The sequence below is a fragment of the Aspergillus ochraceoroseus genome (genome assembly GCF_002846915.1).
Source record: "Aspergillus ochraceoroseus IBT 24754 chromosome Unknown P175scaffold_5, whole genome shotgun sequence".
Taxonomy (NCBI): domain Eukaryota; kingdom Fungi; phylum Ascomycota; class Eurotiomycetes; order Eurotiales; family Aspergillaceae; genus Aspergillus; species Aspergillus ochraceoroseus.
The window spans coordinates 2,314,772-2,329,211 of record NW_024468480.1 but is presented as its reverse complement, the minus strand read 5'-3'; the positions used below and the strand labels follow the sequence as shown (position 1 = coordinate 2,329,211).

At 50.9% G+C, this 14,440-nt stretch overlaps 8 protein-coding genes across 8 annotated transcripts; 5 read left to right on the top strand and 3 right to left on the bottom strand.

The window, feature by feature from the left end:
* Positions 1-385: 385 nt before the first annotated feature.
* P175DRAFT_0517373 (uncharacterized protein) lies at positions 386-2,258 on the bottom strand (the record flags this gene model as incomplete). The annotated part of the gene is made up of 1 exon (XM_040898975.1): positions 386-2,258. The coding sequence occupies exon 1, from the start codon at positions 2,033-2,035 to the stop codon at positions 386-388; it is 1,650 nt and encodes a 549-aa protein (XP_040751826.1). The 5' UTR covers positions 2,036-2,258.
* A 256-nt stretch (positions 2,259-2,514) lies between these two features.
* On the top strand, positions 2,515-4,203 carry P175DRAFT_0440096 (flavin monoamine oxidase family protein; the record flags this gene model as incomplete). The annotated part of the gene is made up of 3 exons (XM_040894004.1): positions 2,515-2,833; positions 2,891-3,311; positions 3,357-4,203. 3 exons carry the CDS (start codon positions 2,515-2,517, stop codon positions 4,201-4,203), a joined length of 1,587 nt encoding a protein of 528 aa, XP_040751825.1.
* A 682-nt stretch (positions 4,204-4,885) lies between these two features.
* Positions 4,886-6,393, top strand: P175DRAFT_0439004 (uncharacterized protein; the record flags this gene model as incomplete). The annotated part of the gene is given in 4 exon segments (XM_040893937.1): positions 4,886-5,490; positions 5,572-5,594; positions 5,611-5,968; positions 6,033-6,393. The coding sequence occupies 4 exon segments, from the start codon at positions 4,886-4,888 to the stop codon at positions 6,391-6,393; spliced, it is 1,347 nt and encodes a 448-aa protein (XP_040751824.1).
* Positions 6,394-7,580: 1,187 nt separating this feature from the next.
* P175DRAFT_0439885 (phosphatase PAP2 family protein) lies at positions 7,581-8,947 on the top strand (the record flags this gene model as incomplete). The annotated part of the gene is made up of 3 exons (XM_040893991.1): positions 7,581-7,659; positions 7,696-8,233; positions 8,314-8,947. 3 exons carry the CDS (start codon positions 7,581-7,583, stop codon positions 8,945-8,947), a joined length of 1,251 nt encoding a protein of 416 aa, XP_040751823.1.
* Positions 8,948-9,624: 677 nt separating this feature from the next.
* Positions 9,625-10,154, top strand: P175DRAFT_0284359 (uncharacterized protein). The gene has a single exon (XM_040892762.1). It carries the CDS (start codon positions 9,746-9,748, stop codon positions 10,046-10,048), a length of 303 nt encoding a protein of 100 aa, XP_040751822.1. The 5' UTR covers positions 9,625-9,745; the 3' UTR covers positions 10,049-10,154.
* P175DRAFT_0502558 (class I SAM-dependent methyltransferase) lies at positions 10,104-11,279 on the bottom strand. Its single transcript, XM_040897414.1, has one exon. The coding sequence runs from the start codon at positions 11,212-11,214 to the stop codon at positions 10,261-10,263; it is 954 nt and encodes a 317-aa protein (XP_040751821.1). The 5' UTR covers positions 11,215-11,279; the 3' UTR covers positions 10,104-10,260.
* Positions 11,280-11,515: 236 nt separating this feature from the next.
* Positions 11,516-13,430, top strand: P175DRAFT_0558608 (Zn(II)2Cys6 transcription factor domain-containing protein; the record flags this gene model as incomplete). The annotated part of the gene is made up of 5 exons (XM_040900853.1): positions 11,516-11,575; positions 11,649-12,194; positions 12,248-12,391; positions 12,458-12,983; positions 13,036-13,430. The coding sequence occupies 5 exons, from the start codon at positions 11,516-11,518 to the stop codon at positions 13,368-13,370; spliced, it is 1,611 nt and encodes a 536-aa protein (XP_040751820.1). The 3' UTR covers positions 13,371-13,430.
* A 152-nt stretch (positions 13,431-13,582) lies between these two features.
* On the bottom strand, positions 13,583-14,359 carry P175DRAFT_0510334 (CIA30 family protein; the record flags this gene model as incomplete). Its single annotated transcript, XM_040898503.1, has 3 exons — positions 13,583-13,763; positions 13,820-14,269; positions 14,319-14,359. 3 exons carry the CDS (start codon positions 14,357-14,359, stop codon positions 13,583-13,585), a joined length of 672 nt encoding a protein of 223 aa, XP_040751819.1.
* Between the last annotated feature and the right edge of the window lie 81 nt (positions 14,360-14,440).

Sequence of the window (14,440 nt, the reverse complement as noted above, 5' to 3'; positions counted from 1 at the left end):
TCCCCCTCAAATATGTGATTCCCTCTACTTGTGCTAGAATGTTATTCCACTCTGTTTCCCACCTTACAACGTGTGGACGTGGGTCCGAGAACGTCGATCTATAGTCGCACGGCTTGTATTCTAGTCTTTTAATATACTGCTTAATTGATACCATTGGTAATAACATATTATCCCACTGAATCGCTTTTCTTTTCTCGTGGAAACGCTCCGAGATGTACTTGATCATAGGAAGAAGAAGGAGAAGAAACTGATAACAGTGTGGTGACAACAGGAGATAGAAGATGCCTCTATAGAATGAACATCCCCAAACCTGTCAAATATCGGTCTACAGTGTATATTCCACCAAATGTGCGGGGAAAAGAGAAAAAAAACCAAGAAAAAAAGGCTAAAGACGACCATCGCGAATCTGCAGAAAATTCTCATAGCGCCGGCGAGTCATTTTCCGGCAGGCCTTGCCCCAGTAAATCATAGGAGCCGTAGTCATGATGAAGATGAAGCTCAGAATGCCGATGGTCACAAACAGCATGGACAGACTCTGGGCTTCCAGCCAGTACTGGGCGGAGAAGGTGAAAATACACCCGATGGTGTTGTTGATGACGGAGACACCGACCATGCCCTCCAGAACCATATCCGGATATGCATCCATCAGGTAGGCCATGCTGAGATCGCCGGCACAGCCCCAACCAAAGCCCACGAAACCCAGTCCCAGGTAAGGCAGCGGCCAGTTCCAGCCCCTGTCGGTGCCAATGCCAAAGAGCATCAAGCCAGCTGGACCGATCAACGCGACCGGGAGCATCAGCCAGAGTCGTTGCTCGGCTTCCACGACGCCATGATTGCGCCGCGCCATCCACTCCACAAAGTAATCGGAAAACCAGCCGCCGTAGATACAGCCGATGCAGGAGCCGATCAGCGTCGGAACCGTCATAATCCCCACGGCGGCGTCGCTGTAGTTCCAAGGCGGGCTGTACCAGTTATCATCCTCCACCGTCAGGTAGAAGGTCAGCCAGGCGTCTTGCGCGCCCCATTGCAGACCCGAGTAAAGCACGGGCGGGAACGTAAAGACCCGCAGCGTGTGCCAGAGACGACGCACGTATTGTTTGAACCCGGTCCCGACCAAGGTAGGAGAGGGGGTAATGAGAGCGATGCGCTGGAAATAACTCTTGCCTTTCCGTTGGCGACTCTCCTCGTCGTCCACGCTGGACGACACCGGGGATGCGGGTTGTGCCTCCTCTGCTAGGTCTTTGATCTTTTCTCCGTCTAACCGCGCGTCGTTTGTTGTTGTTGTTGTTGTTGTTGTTGTTGTCGCTGCCAGGGGCGCATTGTTCAGTCCCTGGATAACGCTCTTGCGATCAAAGGATGTCTCCTCCAGTCCGAAATAAAAGACACCGAGGAGCGCTCCCGAGCAGATCACGGCGAGCCAACCCACCCATCTCCACCCCAGGACGGCGCTATCGGTGATGAATCCCGCCACCAGCGGCCCCGTAAACGTCCCGATACTCGTGGCGAGAACGTATAATCCGAGCACGAGGCCGCGTCGGTGCTGGTAGAACAGGTCGGAGAGGGACAGTTGGGCGAGAGCTTCAGCACAGGACTCGGACGCCCCGACGAACAGTTGGTTCCAGATGTTGTCTTGCGTGGTCTGGATCCGGGCCATCCAGATCGAACCAATCAGCGAAAACAGCAGGCAGAGCAGGTAGGAGATCCGTCGTCCGTAGAGGAACGGGGCGGGGCTCAGCAGCAAAGTGCAATACCCGATTCCCACAAACAACACCCCGGCGGCGATGTTGATGGCATCCCACGAAATCCCCAGCTCCACGTTCATCCCATTGCCGGCCGTTCCTGCATCGTTGGAAGTCGCCGCGGTGAAGGCCACAATGAACAGGATGAGAAAGGCATGCCAATACCGTCGACTGGTGCTCCAGTTCAGGGGATCATCTGGGGAGTTGGTCGGGGGAGGGATTAAAGTCACCCCCTCACCACCATCGGCACTGGGGAAGAAGTGAATTGTTCCAGGGAGAGGGGACTCCTCGTCCATCTCTAGGAGAGTACGTAGTCGTGTGGGAGAAAATCTTGTTACCGAACCGAATTGACAGGATTAGAATGTGAAGAGCATCGTTGGCTGCCGCTTTGGGTGCATTAAAAAAAAGCCCGTCCCCCCCTTCTCCTCGATGCCACTAGGGTTACGCAGGGATCGCGATACAGACTTAAATGTCTCAAGACACAAGAGACTTGAAGAGAGGATGTTGGTTTGCTCGTCAGGAACTAAAACCAACTAAGCGAAAATCCTTGAGATATTAGTGAACTAAGGGCCCAAAACCCCGGTGAGACCAGCCCGATTAAGATTGCTTCCGTTGTGGCTGACGGCGGATTTATTTCAGCTCCCCTCGCTCGCTCTCTCTCTCTCTCTCTCTCTCTCTCTCTCCTGCTCTCCTGCTCTCCTGAGGGGATGCTCTGGTAACCTAACAGCTCCCTTTCACGAAGGGGGTTTTCTTTTCTTTTCTTTTCTTTCTTCGAATGTCAACTTGTCAGCTCAGAATGGCTCAGTCGTTCCATGTCACCTCCTCCATTCCGGGTAGTAATAACCCCCTAAAGCCCAGTAATCGTGGCTCCGATCTGGTTGCGCGCTTCGACGCTGTGACTCTCCAGCAGTCGGCAGTGGAGGAAGCAAGGTCGGAGCCCCAGAAGGTGATTGTGGTGGGAGCTGGGATTGCTGGCTTGCGTGCGGCTGCGCTGCTGCACCGGTATGGCTGTGAAGTCGTGGTGCTGGAGGCTCGCGATCGCATTGGAGGACGAATCCTAACCAGTAGAAAGGGGGACCATGTACGGGATATTGGTACGTAGGCCATCCTGATACCGTAGGGTTAAGGGGTTTTGAAAATAAACTATACAGGTGCCGCCTGGATGCACGAAACTTCCCAGAATAGCCTCGTGAAGCTCATCCCCGAACTATCCATTCCCTATTATTACGACGACGGGGCCCCCCTCTACTTTACCCGAGATGGTCGCGCCGGATCCCAGTTCAAGGCCAAAAAGGTGGCCGACGAGTTCGCCGACTATTGCGAGTGGTATTACGAAACTCACCCGGACGAGGAGGACCGGCCGGTCGCTGAGTTCGTGAAGGAGTTCGTCCGGCAGCATCAGCTCATTACCGATGACGAGCGTCTTTGGGCCCCGCAGGCACTCCGGGAGGTCGAATTGTGGATTGGCACCAGTACAGACCAAGCGTCCTCCAAGCATCTGTCGTATTTCATCACCGAGCGCAACCTCTACATGAAGGGTGGATATGATCGGATCGTCAATTGGACCGCCCAGTCGCTCCAGAGCGACCCGGACCCGGACCCGGACCCGGGCAGCAGCAGCAGCAGCAGCATCATCCGGCTGAACCACCATGTCGAGCATGTCGAGTGGAACGAGCATGGCGACGAACCGATGCGCATCCGATACAAGGATCCCCTGGGGGACACGCAGTGGATTGAAGGTGATGCCGTGGTGATGACGGTCCCCCTGGGCGTCTATCACCACAATCTGCTCTCCTTCGAACCGCCCTTGCCGAGTGACATCCAAGAGGGCCTGTCCAGGTTCAGCTATGGCGCCCTGGGCAAAGTGTTCTTTGAATTCACCGATGTCTTCTGGTCGAAGGACAACGATCAGTTTATTTTCTATCCCTCTCCGCCCGAGGACGCGGACTGCTTCTCGGGGTCCTCTGTTCGTTCTACCACCAGCGTGAGTTCCGTAGGAGAAAAGGACAACATCCTCAACTATCCCACCGTCACCATCAACTTGTGGATCATGACCGGTGGCAAGGAGCTGTGTGTGCAGATTGCCGAGCCCCTAACCCAGCGCATTGAAGCCATGGACGACCCCCACGAGATTTACGGCTTTTTCGAGCCGCTCTTCAAATTGCTCCGGACCGAGCCCTACAAAGCTCTCCCTGGCCTGGTAAATGTTGAGACTACACATTGGACCCAGGATCCGTTGGCTGGGTATGGAACCTACTCCGCCGACAAGGTTGGCGATGATGCAGAGCTGTTCTTCGATGCCGTGGCCAGGTGCAAGCGCAGCCGCTTGCAATTTGCCGGCGAGCACTGCACTCTGGTTGCCAATGGCTGCGTGCACGGTGCATTTAAGACGGGCGAAACTGCCGCCAAAAACCTGCTGGAGACTTTTGGCATCCCGTATAATGGAATCGATATGCTCGGCTGAAATAAGCGGTGCTTTCAGGTTCATGGGATTCATAAGAAATCCTGACTCGGAGCTGACCCGGGGGGGGGGGAAACCACTTCTTGAAATATATACATAGTCCAGATACCCTTACAGATATAAGACCATCTACCTGCAACAGCAGCTGCGTGCGTACTCCGTAGTCTCAGGATGCTCGTAAAGACTTCCGATAGAAAAGGCTGCGTAACCGCAACTTGTTTGACTGGGTAGAAACTTGAGTCGAGGGTAGTCCTGATTCAGTTGAAAAGTTGAATCCGAACTGCCCAACCATTGCTTCTTGATATGATGCAGGAGACTGACCTGGAAAGGTGATATCTTACTTGAGGAATACATATCTTGCAGGCCAACGGGTGAAGAAGAAAAGAGGTCCACATCAAGCACCAGAGCATTCCGCCGTGTTAAAGAATATAGAATCAATCTACTATAACTTGGATAGGAATTGGACCAGACGCGTTTTGTAACTTCATCCGACAAAGTAGGAGCCCTAATATCAGTAAAGATAGTGGTAAGTTGTAACTCTGTGCGCCTTCCTGCAGTTGCTCACCATCCTGGCCCCAATCCTTCTCGATTCTCTGCCCTTTTACTCTCCTCTCGTTCCCTCCATTTTGCAAGTGTCTTTCCGGAGCCGTGTCAAGATTTCCTCTCACCCCCTGAATCAGCCATCATGGCTCACCATCAGAATGACGAAAAAGCCTTGGGAGAGCCGACTGTGATTCAATCTACTGAGGTTCCTCCCCTCGAGAATGTCTCCTCTATCGCGTTCGCAGGCACCGTTGTCGGAATGCTTTTCTTCGGTGTCCTGAGTGACCGCTGGTCCCGCAAGGGTGCTTTGCTGACCTCAACTGGCGTCCTGATTCTCTTCGCAATTCTTTGTACCGCGTCATACGGCGCCCATGGAAGGACCTACGGTCTTTTCTCTGCCCTCGCCGCCTCTCGCTTCTTCCTTGGTATCGGTATTGGTGGAGAGTACCCTGCTGGATCGGTGGCAGCCGCCGAAAGCAGTGGTGAATTGAAGAAGGGCCATCGCAATCGCTGGTTTATCTGGTTCACCAATTTGCAGATCGACTTTGGCTTTGTTGTGGCTGCCTTTGTCCCCATGATTCTGGTCTTGATCTTTACGGAAAACCACCTGCGAGCCGCCTGGCGTGTGGCTTTGGGTCTGGGTGTTATTCCTCCTCTCAGTCTGCTCTATCTCCGACTCAGGCTGAAGGAGCCCGAGGAATTCAACCGGGAACGTATGCACAAGTTTCCAGTCTCGCTAATCATCAAGTAAGCTCCCTCAGATCCCCTCTTCCTGCCTTTGGTCTAATCTTCCCTTTTTTTTTTTTTTTTTTTTTTTTCCCTTGCTAGGTTTTACTGGAAGCGCTTGGTATGTTTTCTCTCGTGAAGTGTCTTGGTTGCATGAATGGTGGAACTTACTTACCTTGGGCCCTGAGCTTGTGGTGTCCTTTATCTGGTTCATCTATGACTTTTCTGCTTATTCTTTCGGCAACTACTCGTCCGCATGGCTCGCGATCATCCTTGGCCACTCGGCTCCCCTTTGGAAGAGCTTTGGATGGAATACCGTGATTAGCCTCTTCTATATCCCGGGGGCTATCATAGGTGCGTTTGTTAGTGACTGGATTGGCCCGCGCAAGACCTTGGCAATTGGCGTATTCCTTCAGGGAGTCGTCGGGTTCATCATGTCTGGCTGCTACCAGTACTTGAATACGGCAAAGAATGTGGCAGCATTCGTTGTTATCTATGGGTGTGTTACAACAACGCTGGCCCGATTCCCCCCCCCCCAAGTCCTTTTGCTAATGTTAATTTAGAATCTTCCTGGCTCTGGGCGAAGGTGGCCCTGGCGATAACATTGGCTTGTGTGCCGCCAAAACGAGTGCTACATGCATTCGCGGCCAGTACTATGGTATCGCTGCGGGCGTTGGAAAGATTGGTGCTTTTGTTGGCACCTACGTCTTCCCAGTCATCCAGGATCGTGCTCCAAACGCCATCAGGGCTGGCCAGGACCCATTCTTTGTGTCCAGCGCTCTCTGCATCTTTAGCGCTTTCCTGGCCATTTTCTTGCTGCCCCATATCGGACAGGACACCATCACCGAGGAGGACAACAAGTTCCGTGAATACCTTGAAGAGAATGGGTACGATACATCTACCATGGGTGTCAAAAAGGGTTGAATGAGGTGGAATGTGATACAGAAATCACCAACCCTGTGTGTGATTCAAGTATTCGATTCTGCCAACCTTGGAAGCTCACCTTGGCGAGAATTCCTAGTACTTTGATGTGACAGCACAGTCGGCTTGTTTCAGCAAAAGGCCCGATTCCAAAGATTTTCGTCTTGTTTTGCTGGTGGTGGAGAGCTATTGGCCAGGCCCGCTAGAAATTTGGCTGACCCACGGGCTGATTCGTATTTTTTGTTTCTTTCAGCCTGGCGCGATCGAGAATCCAAAGTCCGAGGGAATGATTAGTCTCCGGATGTACGTACTTTGCACTCTGTGCTCCGTCTCCGTACTCCGTACTCCGTACTCCATGCCTACATATTCCCTGGCAGTTCGATGATCCCTTCTCATTTGGTTCTCCGAGGTCTAACAAGGAGATTAGAAGATTCTGGCAAAGGGGTCAAAAAGAACTCGGGTTCTCCCTTTGGTCATACGTACTGTACCTTGACTCCTCTACAGCTACTTGCCATGAACTCTCAAATAATCCCTATGGCGTGGATCCCCGAGCAGCATGACACGCGTCTCGGAATGATTACGCCCACCACCACCACCACCACTGTAGCGAATGATAGGAGGAATCCGGTCTGCTGACAACTTGCCTTTCCTGTCTAACTAGTGGACTAAAATTAAGGGACAAAAAAGTCAACAACCAACCGGAGATTAGAGGCGGGTAGAAAGCTCTGTATTCCCGTTAGGTAGGGTTTGTCTTTCTCCACTGAGTCTCCGTACAGCATATGTACAGAGTACGGAGTACACCAGAGCACTTACAAAGAGATATCCTGTGTAGTTGTACATTAAGATCGGATCGGATAGATCCCCCCTCCGTTCTCCGTCTTATGGCGTTCGTTTTTCTCTCGGTGTATTTCTCCATGCTTCGTATTTGATTCCAGATCTGATAGCTGCCAGCCAGGGTTGTCTTACCTTCGTTCTTTAGACCTATCACAGCAATCTAGACTTGTTCTTTCATTTGCCTTGGCTTCTCGATATTCGTCACTCTCTTTGGGTCCAAGGACTCTGCACTCCTTTCTCTTTCGTTTCTCCTCTTTTCACATCTCTTCAAACCAGAACTGCCAGCATTCTCGCCGTTCAAACCAACGGACGTGCGACCTTTTCTCATTATTTACACCTTTCCTGGCGTCAACGACATGTCAGGCCATGCGGCAGACAAGATCGAACTCGGCAAGCCGCAGTTCGCATCGCACTCATGGCTAGAGCCAATTGTCAGTCTGGCATCTCATTCTCCCTCCACTGACTAACGAGATTTGCAGATTGTGGTCAGTATTATGATCAGCTCATTAATTATCAATCGACACAGAGCCCTCAAAATCCTCTCCAAGAACCAGCACCCTACAATCAAAGTCTCAGAACCCGAGGACGTGGAGGCGAGTCCGACCTCGTCGCAGGGCCAAATCAGTGAAAAGAACCCCCCGAAACGGCGCGTCTACGGATTCCTGGCAATAAACACCCCGAATTCCTCGCGGTTTGCCCGCCATCTCCATAGCAGAGTCCTGCAGAAATTCCCCTTCTTGGTGGAGATGTTCTACTGGATCCTCAACTACCTGTTCTACTCTTGCACAAAAGTCATCTCGCAGCACCTGTCTCCCGCTGGCCGTGACGTGGTGCAGCTTGCTCAAGATCACGCGATTGGTATCCTGGATTTCGAGCATCATGCTGGATTCAACTTCGTTTTCCCCATAGAAGAGTCTGATTTCCAGGCCTTTTTTCTGAATGGTCATCCGCATTGGATGACTTTTTTTAATCGTATATATTCCCTAGTACATATCCCTGGAACAGTGCTGTAAGTTACTAACCCGCTCCCCCCTCCCCCCCCTTCTTCTGGTGCGAGGTTCGGCACCCGCTGATCTTGGACATATATAGCTTCATTTCTTGGTACTATTGGGCTGCGCCTGACTTCGAGAAATTCGCTGTTGTCCGTCGAACTATGACTCTCGGCAATTTTATCGCCTTCTTGGTCTTCTGTTTCTTCCCCTGCATGCCCCCACGTCTGCTCCCCGAATCCTTCAATTTCCACGATACCGTTCGTCAAGAGCACGCTGAAAGTGTTTGGGTCGGAGGCAAAATGGTTAACCAGCTGGCTGCCATGCCTAGCCTACACTTTACATATGCCTTCGTGATCGGAGCCACACTCATTTATCATTCGGGTCTGGGAGTCAATTGCCTCAGCAGAAAGCGGACCACGGGTTCCCTGCTGACGACCACTCTCTTCTTCGTCCTGGGAATTGTGTATCCTCTGCTTGTTTTGAGTGTGATTGTGGCTACGGCAAACCACTACTGGCTGGACGCCGTCGCTGCGATGATCTCCGTGGCATTTTCCTTCTATATCAATCGTATCTGGTTCATTCTTCTTCCCTTGGAAGATTTATTCCTCTGGGTTCTCCGACTCGAGAAGCCCGTTCCGACAACGGGCATGAGACACTTTGGTGCTGCTCGCCAGGCCAGGTCTGACCATGCCGATGAGGAACTGGAGGGCTTATTGAACCGTTCTATGTAATATGTATGGCTTTCGTTCGAGCGCATCCGCAAATGGCGAAATCAATACCCCCCCGGTAGACTTGCCACTTCCGAGTTTAATCGAATACAAGTCGATGCTTTTCGAAATACCTGACGAATGCCGGGGTCTAATCCACTGAAATCAAAACATCAAAAGTAATCTTACACTTGGAAAACGAGCCTCGATAAATAGTAGGCGGAGCATCGCAGAAGGACCTCAAGCCAAACTAAGCTTGGACGTGGCTTAACTTCTCTCTGCGGATTGGCGACATGAAGGCTTTAGCCTCGCCTTTCGCCACGGAAGGTCCTCCAGAGCCCATTCGGACACTTGATGAGGTCGTCCACGCGTTGCGCAGTTCGAGCTGTTAAGACAACTTCCTCCATTTTTTTACCTCTGCGCAGCGATGTTCCTGCTCAACATTCAGCCTCGTACGGCTTGTTTTGCGCGTTGGACCTTCACCAAGCAAGGAGTTTAGTTTGACCAGGACGTGGAGGATCAGATAACTGGGTATTGAATACTGGGAAGGTACATGATGATTATCGCTGTGGTATTCCATAATTTGTGTCTGCGCTCCCTTTGTTTTGAGACAACGTAAATTTACAATCCCGTCTCGTTAGAAACCAATGGGAGCGAATATCGATATGTATTGATTGGGCGCTTTTATACGTTTGTATACGTAGTCCAAAACGAGTCCATTTCCTGACACTGTTACCTCTGTATATATATCCAGTGATAATCAATAGAAAACATATTGCGCGCAAGACAGATACTTGAGAGATACTCGGCAGCAGACTGGTAATGCCAACAACTTTTTTACTGGACTTCAGCCGTGCCGGGGCTGACACGAGAGGAGGAGCTTTCTGGCCCGTATGCAAGAGTCTATGCAGACCTCTCCAAGCCAGAGTTCTGATGGAGCAGTTTCAGAAGATGGACGGCAATGAGGAAGAATGTATCAAGGCGCCTCGGTTCCAGGCACTGAAGGGCAATCTTGAGAAATATCTCGACACGTCTCCGATGAGATTTTCTGAATGGGTAGAGAGACACAAGAAAGAATTTCCGGCTTTATTTTGGCGCGTTCTCTTGATACCGTGCGCACCTTGAGTAGCATGCGTTTATACTATTATACTCGCTGCAATGTAGTTATCCGCAATCTGTCCTCCAGGATACATGCATGTCGTGGAAGAAGATATAGCATTCTTTACATGTCATGGGGCCTTAAATACTAAAATATCAAGAAGTGAAGGGGAACGAGGTTAGCAGTAACAGTCCCGTCCAATGGTTTTTGGCATTGTAAAAAGAAAAAGCACATCGAATTATATTCCAATTGATTTCTTGACCATGATCAAGGCTCCGCGGGCGGTTCCCTTTACCATTTCCTTCCCTTGCTGTACGCCGGCCTCCCGCAGGAGTCGTTCAATCTGCCCCCGGAACATTTTCAGCACATCACGTTCGGTCCCTGCATCTGCTGGATGGGCCTGACGCCATCGAACCACAGGACTGGCGGTCGCCATCATTTTCTCAAATGTATCCAAGTCCACCTCTGAGTTCCCAAGAAAGAAACTGTCGCTTAGGCCCCAGTCTTTACGGAAGAAAGACGACCGGTCAAAACAGGGGATAGGCTGGTCAAGGTCCCATGGAAGCGGCAGGCTGGTATAACAATCTCTAGTCAAGAGATTGCCAGGCAGAAAGAATGGCTTTAGCTCCTGCTCCTCGATCTCGTCCATGGCAGCTTGGATCGCCACCGCATTCGGCATAGATGGGTGAATGCGGATCTCACCACTAGTCCAAAGAGCGACAGTTCCGCCAGGCTTCAGCATACGACCAGCCCTTTCCCAAAACCTTGGGATATCAAACCAATGTGCCGCGTTTGCAGCAACAATAAGGTCGACGCTCGAGTCCCCGACTGGTGGGGAGAGAGTTGATCCCAGGTCTTCCGCAGTAGATATCTCGAACCGCACCGGCTCAGACATTGAGGTGATACATTCTAGGGACCGAGCAGTTGCAATCATGCCTTCAGAAGGGTCTAGCCCGATTGCATGTAGGAACTCTCGAGCCAGGCGAACTGTTGCCGTACCGGGACCACAGCCCACATCGAGGAGGGTCCCAAACTGTCCCCCGGTAGAAACATGACGATCAAGGATAGTGTGGTACACACTTGGGTGATAGTTCCGTCGGTTTAGAGCGTATATTTTGCCTTGTGTCTGATTGTAGGAACTGAATGTCGTTTCGTTCGAAGGTCGACTGGAATCGGGTCCAGGAGAAGTCATCATCGTCACGACAGCGGGAAAGCAGTAGGAAAGATTTTGCAAATATCTTCAGCGGTACTTTTTTTTAATTTCCGGGTCAACTCTTGTATCCAACTGTGGTTGCCTCATTATATAGATTTCGCTGAAGCCGTAAGCAACTATTCCGGTTTGAGGGGACGAGTGCGAGACTAAACCAGGGCAGGAAGCGTTTCCCCATTAGCACTATGGATCACATTTCTTGCGGACATTTAAGACTTTCTCTTGCTTCAAATAAGCTGGGGGGGGGTTTTTTTTTGTTCACTAGATCAGGATCAGCTAAATCATGGTATACTATGGCGCACTTAGTAAGGGTTGCCAACAGTGTCGCCAGCGCAAGATCAAGGTACACACGAGGAGAGTGGTATCCGGCAAACCCCGTTCATACTTCTGGCTAACAAAAGGACTATGGATTTCAGTGTGACGAAGGGAAACCCGGATGTTTGAAGTGCGCAAAGTCAAATAGAAAATGTCCGGGTTATCGGGATCTCAAGGAAATTCTTTTTAGGGACGAATCTTCACGCATTATTGGGAAAGCTCGACGAGTAGCGCGCTCAGATATGCCGTGCGACCAGAAGACAGCGTGTTATTATGGACCTAATTTGTTACAGGTATATCACAGAGGTTTACCCATGTCGTATGCACTCTCTCAAGACCCGAATACCCTCGCTGGCAACTTCTTCTTCGCCAGGTATAACAGCTTTAGTGGCCCTCCATATTGCCCCGAACCAGACTGGCTGGCCCAGTCTTACCTTGAAGAATCGCCCAGCAATGCCATTCGGGAGGCCATTGAAGCTGTCGGGTTGGCAGCAATGTCCAACATCTCCTACGCACCCGATATCGCCTACAAAGCAAATCAACAGTACTGCAGGGCGTTGGTCGCCATGAACCAAGCCTTAGATGACCCAGGAACAGCGATTGCGGATGCAAGCCTTATGTGTGTCATTTTGTTAGGTCTCTTTGAGGTAATGTTGGTATCTGGGTCAATTGCAACCAATTTTTCTAACCGTGTTCGCAGGTGGTCAAATCCAACGAGTCGAGTCGAAGCAATTATTGGGCAACCCACACCGGAGGGGCGTTGGCTCTCTTGAAGCTTCGGGGCCATGAACAATTCACGCGGGAACGCGGCGCACAGCTTTTCATTCAGATTCGGTCACAAATTGTAAGCTTTTCTCTAACCATGCATCCTTTCTTTCGGTGGGACCTGGCTTTCTAAAGCGTGCCATAGCTCTTAGCTTGTATGGAACGAAATATAGCCGTTCCTCCTGCCCTGGTAGAAACTACGTGTAACTTCCAAACTAGCACCGTTCGGAAACTTTGGAAAAGTCGCTCTGTGGCTAGTCCCGGTTCTATCTGTGAGATTTCCTTTCGACTCGTTAATCTCCAGGCCGCCATGGCAGGTGGTAAGATAACCGACCCAACGGTTGTCACCAACAAAGCACTCGATATTGATCATGACCTTCAGCTCTGGGAGGCATCTGCTCCGGCCACCTGGGGCTTTTCAGTAGTCGATGCTGCCGAGGCTGAGGCTGGTAGCTTCCTCGCTGGGAAACGACATGTATACTCCAGTCTTTGGGTTGGGGAAGGCTGGAACAACTGGCGTGCTCTGAGGATAGTTGTGAATCAATTAATCCTCCGGAATGAGCGCGCTCAGGCAGAACCTGACAGCAACCGCTTGTCTCGGTCCAGATCCATTGTCTGTCAACTGTCGACAGAGCTATGCATGTCGACATCAGGTTTTATAGGCTCTCCACGTGAGTAATATTACCGACTCGATCTTCCGTCCACCTTTTCACATGGCTTTAGACATCCTTTCGCTTATCCAACCTCTCTACCTCGTGTCGACGGAGACATTAAACCCTCAGGCTCTGCGCTTCTTCGCTGCCGAACAGCTGCACCAAATCGGTGTGTCGATGGGGGTTGGGCAGGCGGCACGGTTGGCTGCAGTTGCATTCCAGAGACTCAAGGCCAGAGATCCTCCACTTTCGTTGCACTTTACCGAAAAGCAACACACTCCCCATGGCAGCAAAGAGAATTCTGGAGAGATCGGCATGGTAGAACAGCAATACTGGGAAGATAAGGCTGTGTTCATAGCTGAAGATAACGGCAGCAATGTAAATATTCCTAAGACCTTTGAATAAGGGTTGCAATACTGCAACAAGGGAAAAGATGACTATTATTAGGAACCTCTCTTGGTCGATGAGATTATAGCCTGTATGAGATAGTTTCTGTCCATATTCTCTGAACCTAGAATAAAGGTTGAATACTGGGGATTCTTGCGTACTCCAGCCATGTTTATGTAGAGAAAAAGCCGTCGCGGCGTTGTTGATGGATTGAGGGTATCGACGATGAACTATAATATCACACAACATGATGTTCCCAAATTGTCTTGACTCTCTGGTTCCCCGGCTACTTCCTCGCAAGCAGTGACAACCGGACCTCCTTTGTTATCCAAAGCCTTGCTCTCATTTCCTCGAAACGCGGCAATTGACACGAGACGCAGCGAGAAATCCCCGTGTTGCGTCCCAAAAAAACTAAAATTTTCGATCAGACCCCCAGAACATGATTAATATAGCCAACGGGAGCTTACCTTCGCATCATAATACTCATTCTCTTGATATTAGTCAAGTCCAGACAGGGTGGGTTCTTCATCTCCCTTCCGCGATATGTCGCTTTAAAACCCGCCCATTTCACCACCACCTTGCCCGTCTCTGGCGTGCGGAAGTCGATCTCCCAACTGACGCTACTTTGTTCGCGGCCGTCGGGCCTTTTGGGCAAGATTTCGTTCTTCAGAGTGATCGTGTACAACTTGCTATCGGCCTCGTCGATATTTAACTCTAACCCGTCATACGCCGACAGGTCCCAACATCGCTCACCGGTCGTGCGCTGCGATGCGAATCCAGCTCCCCCGAGAGTTTCGATATCCAAATTGCCTTGGAAGGCAGCCGTTTGGCCGGTGGGAGAGCGGACTAGTGTGGAGTACGAGGATCCGCCTCGCACTCGGTCATCGGATGAAGTCCAGTCATCCTGCGACCAAGGGCTACTGATGTGTTAGAAGACGGCTATATCTCATCCCGCTGGGGGCATACTGTGGTCCTCCAAATAGGTATGCTCGGGGTAATTCAGGCATCGTGTGAATGTGTCTGGGGGATAAAAAAAAAAAAAAAAAAAAAAAAAGCCAGACCCACGTAGGGGGGTTTTTTTTTTTTTA

Coding starts and splice junctions, on each gene's coding strand:
- P175DRAFT_0284359 (XM_040892762.1), top strand. CDS start 9,746: ATGCCAACAACTTTTTTACTGGACTTCAGCCGTGCCGGGGCTGACACG.
- P175DRAFT_0502558 (XM_040897414.1), bottom strand. CDS start 11,214: ATGACTTCTCCTGGACCCGATTCCAGTCGACCTTCGAACGAAACGACA.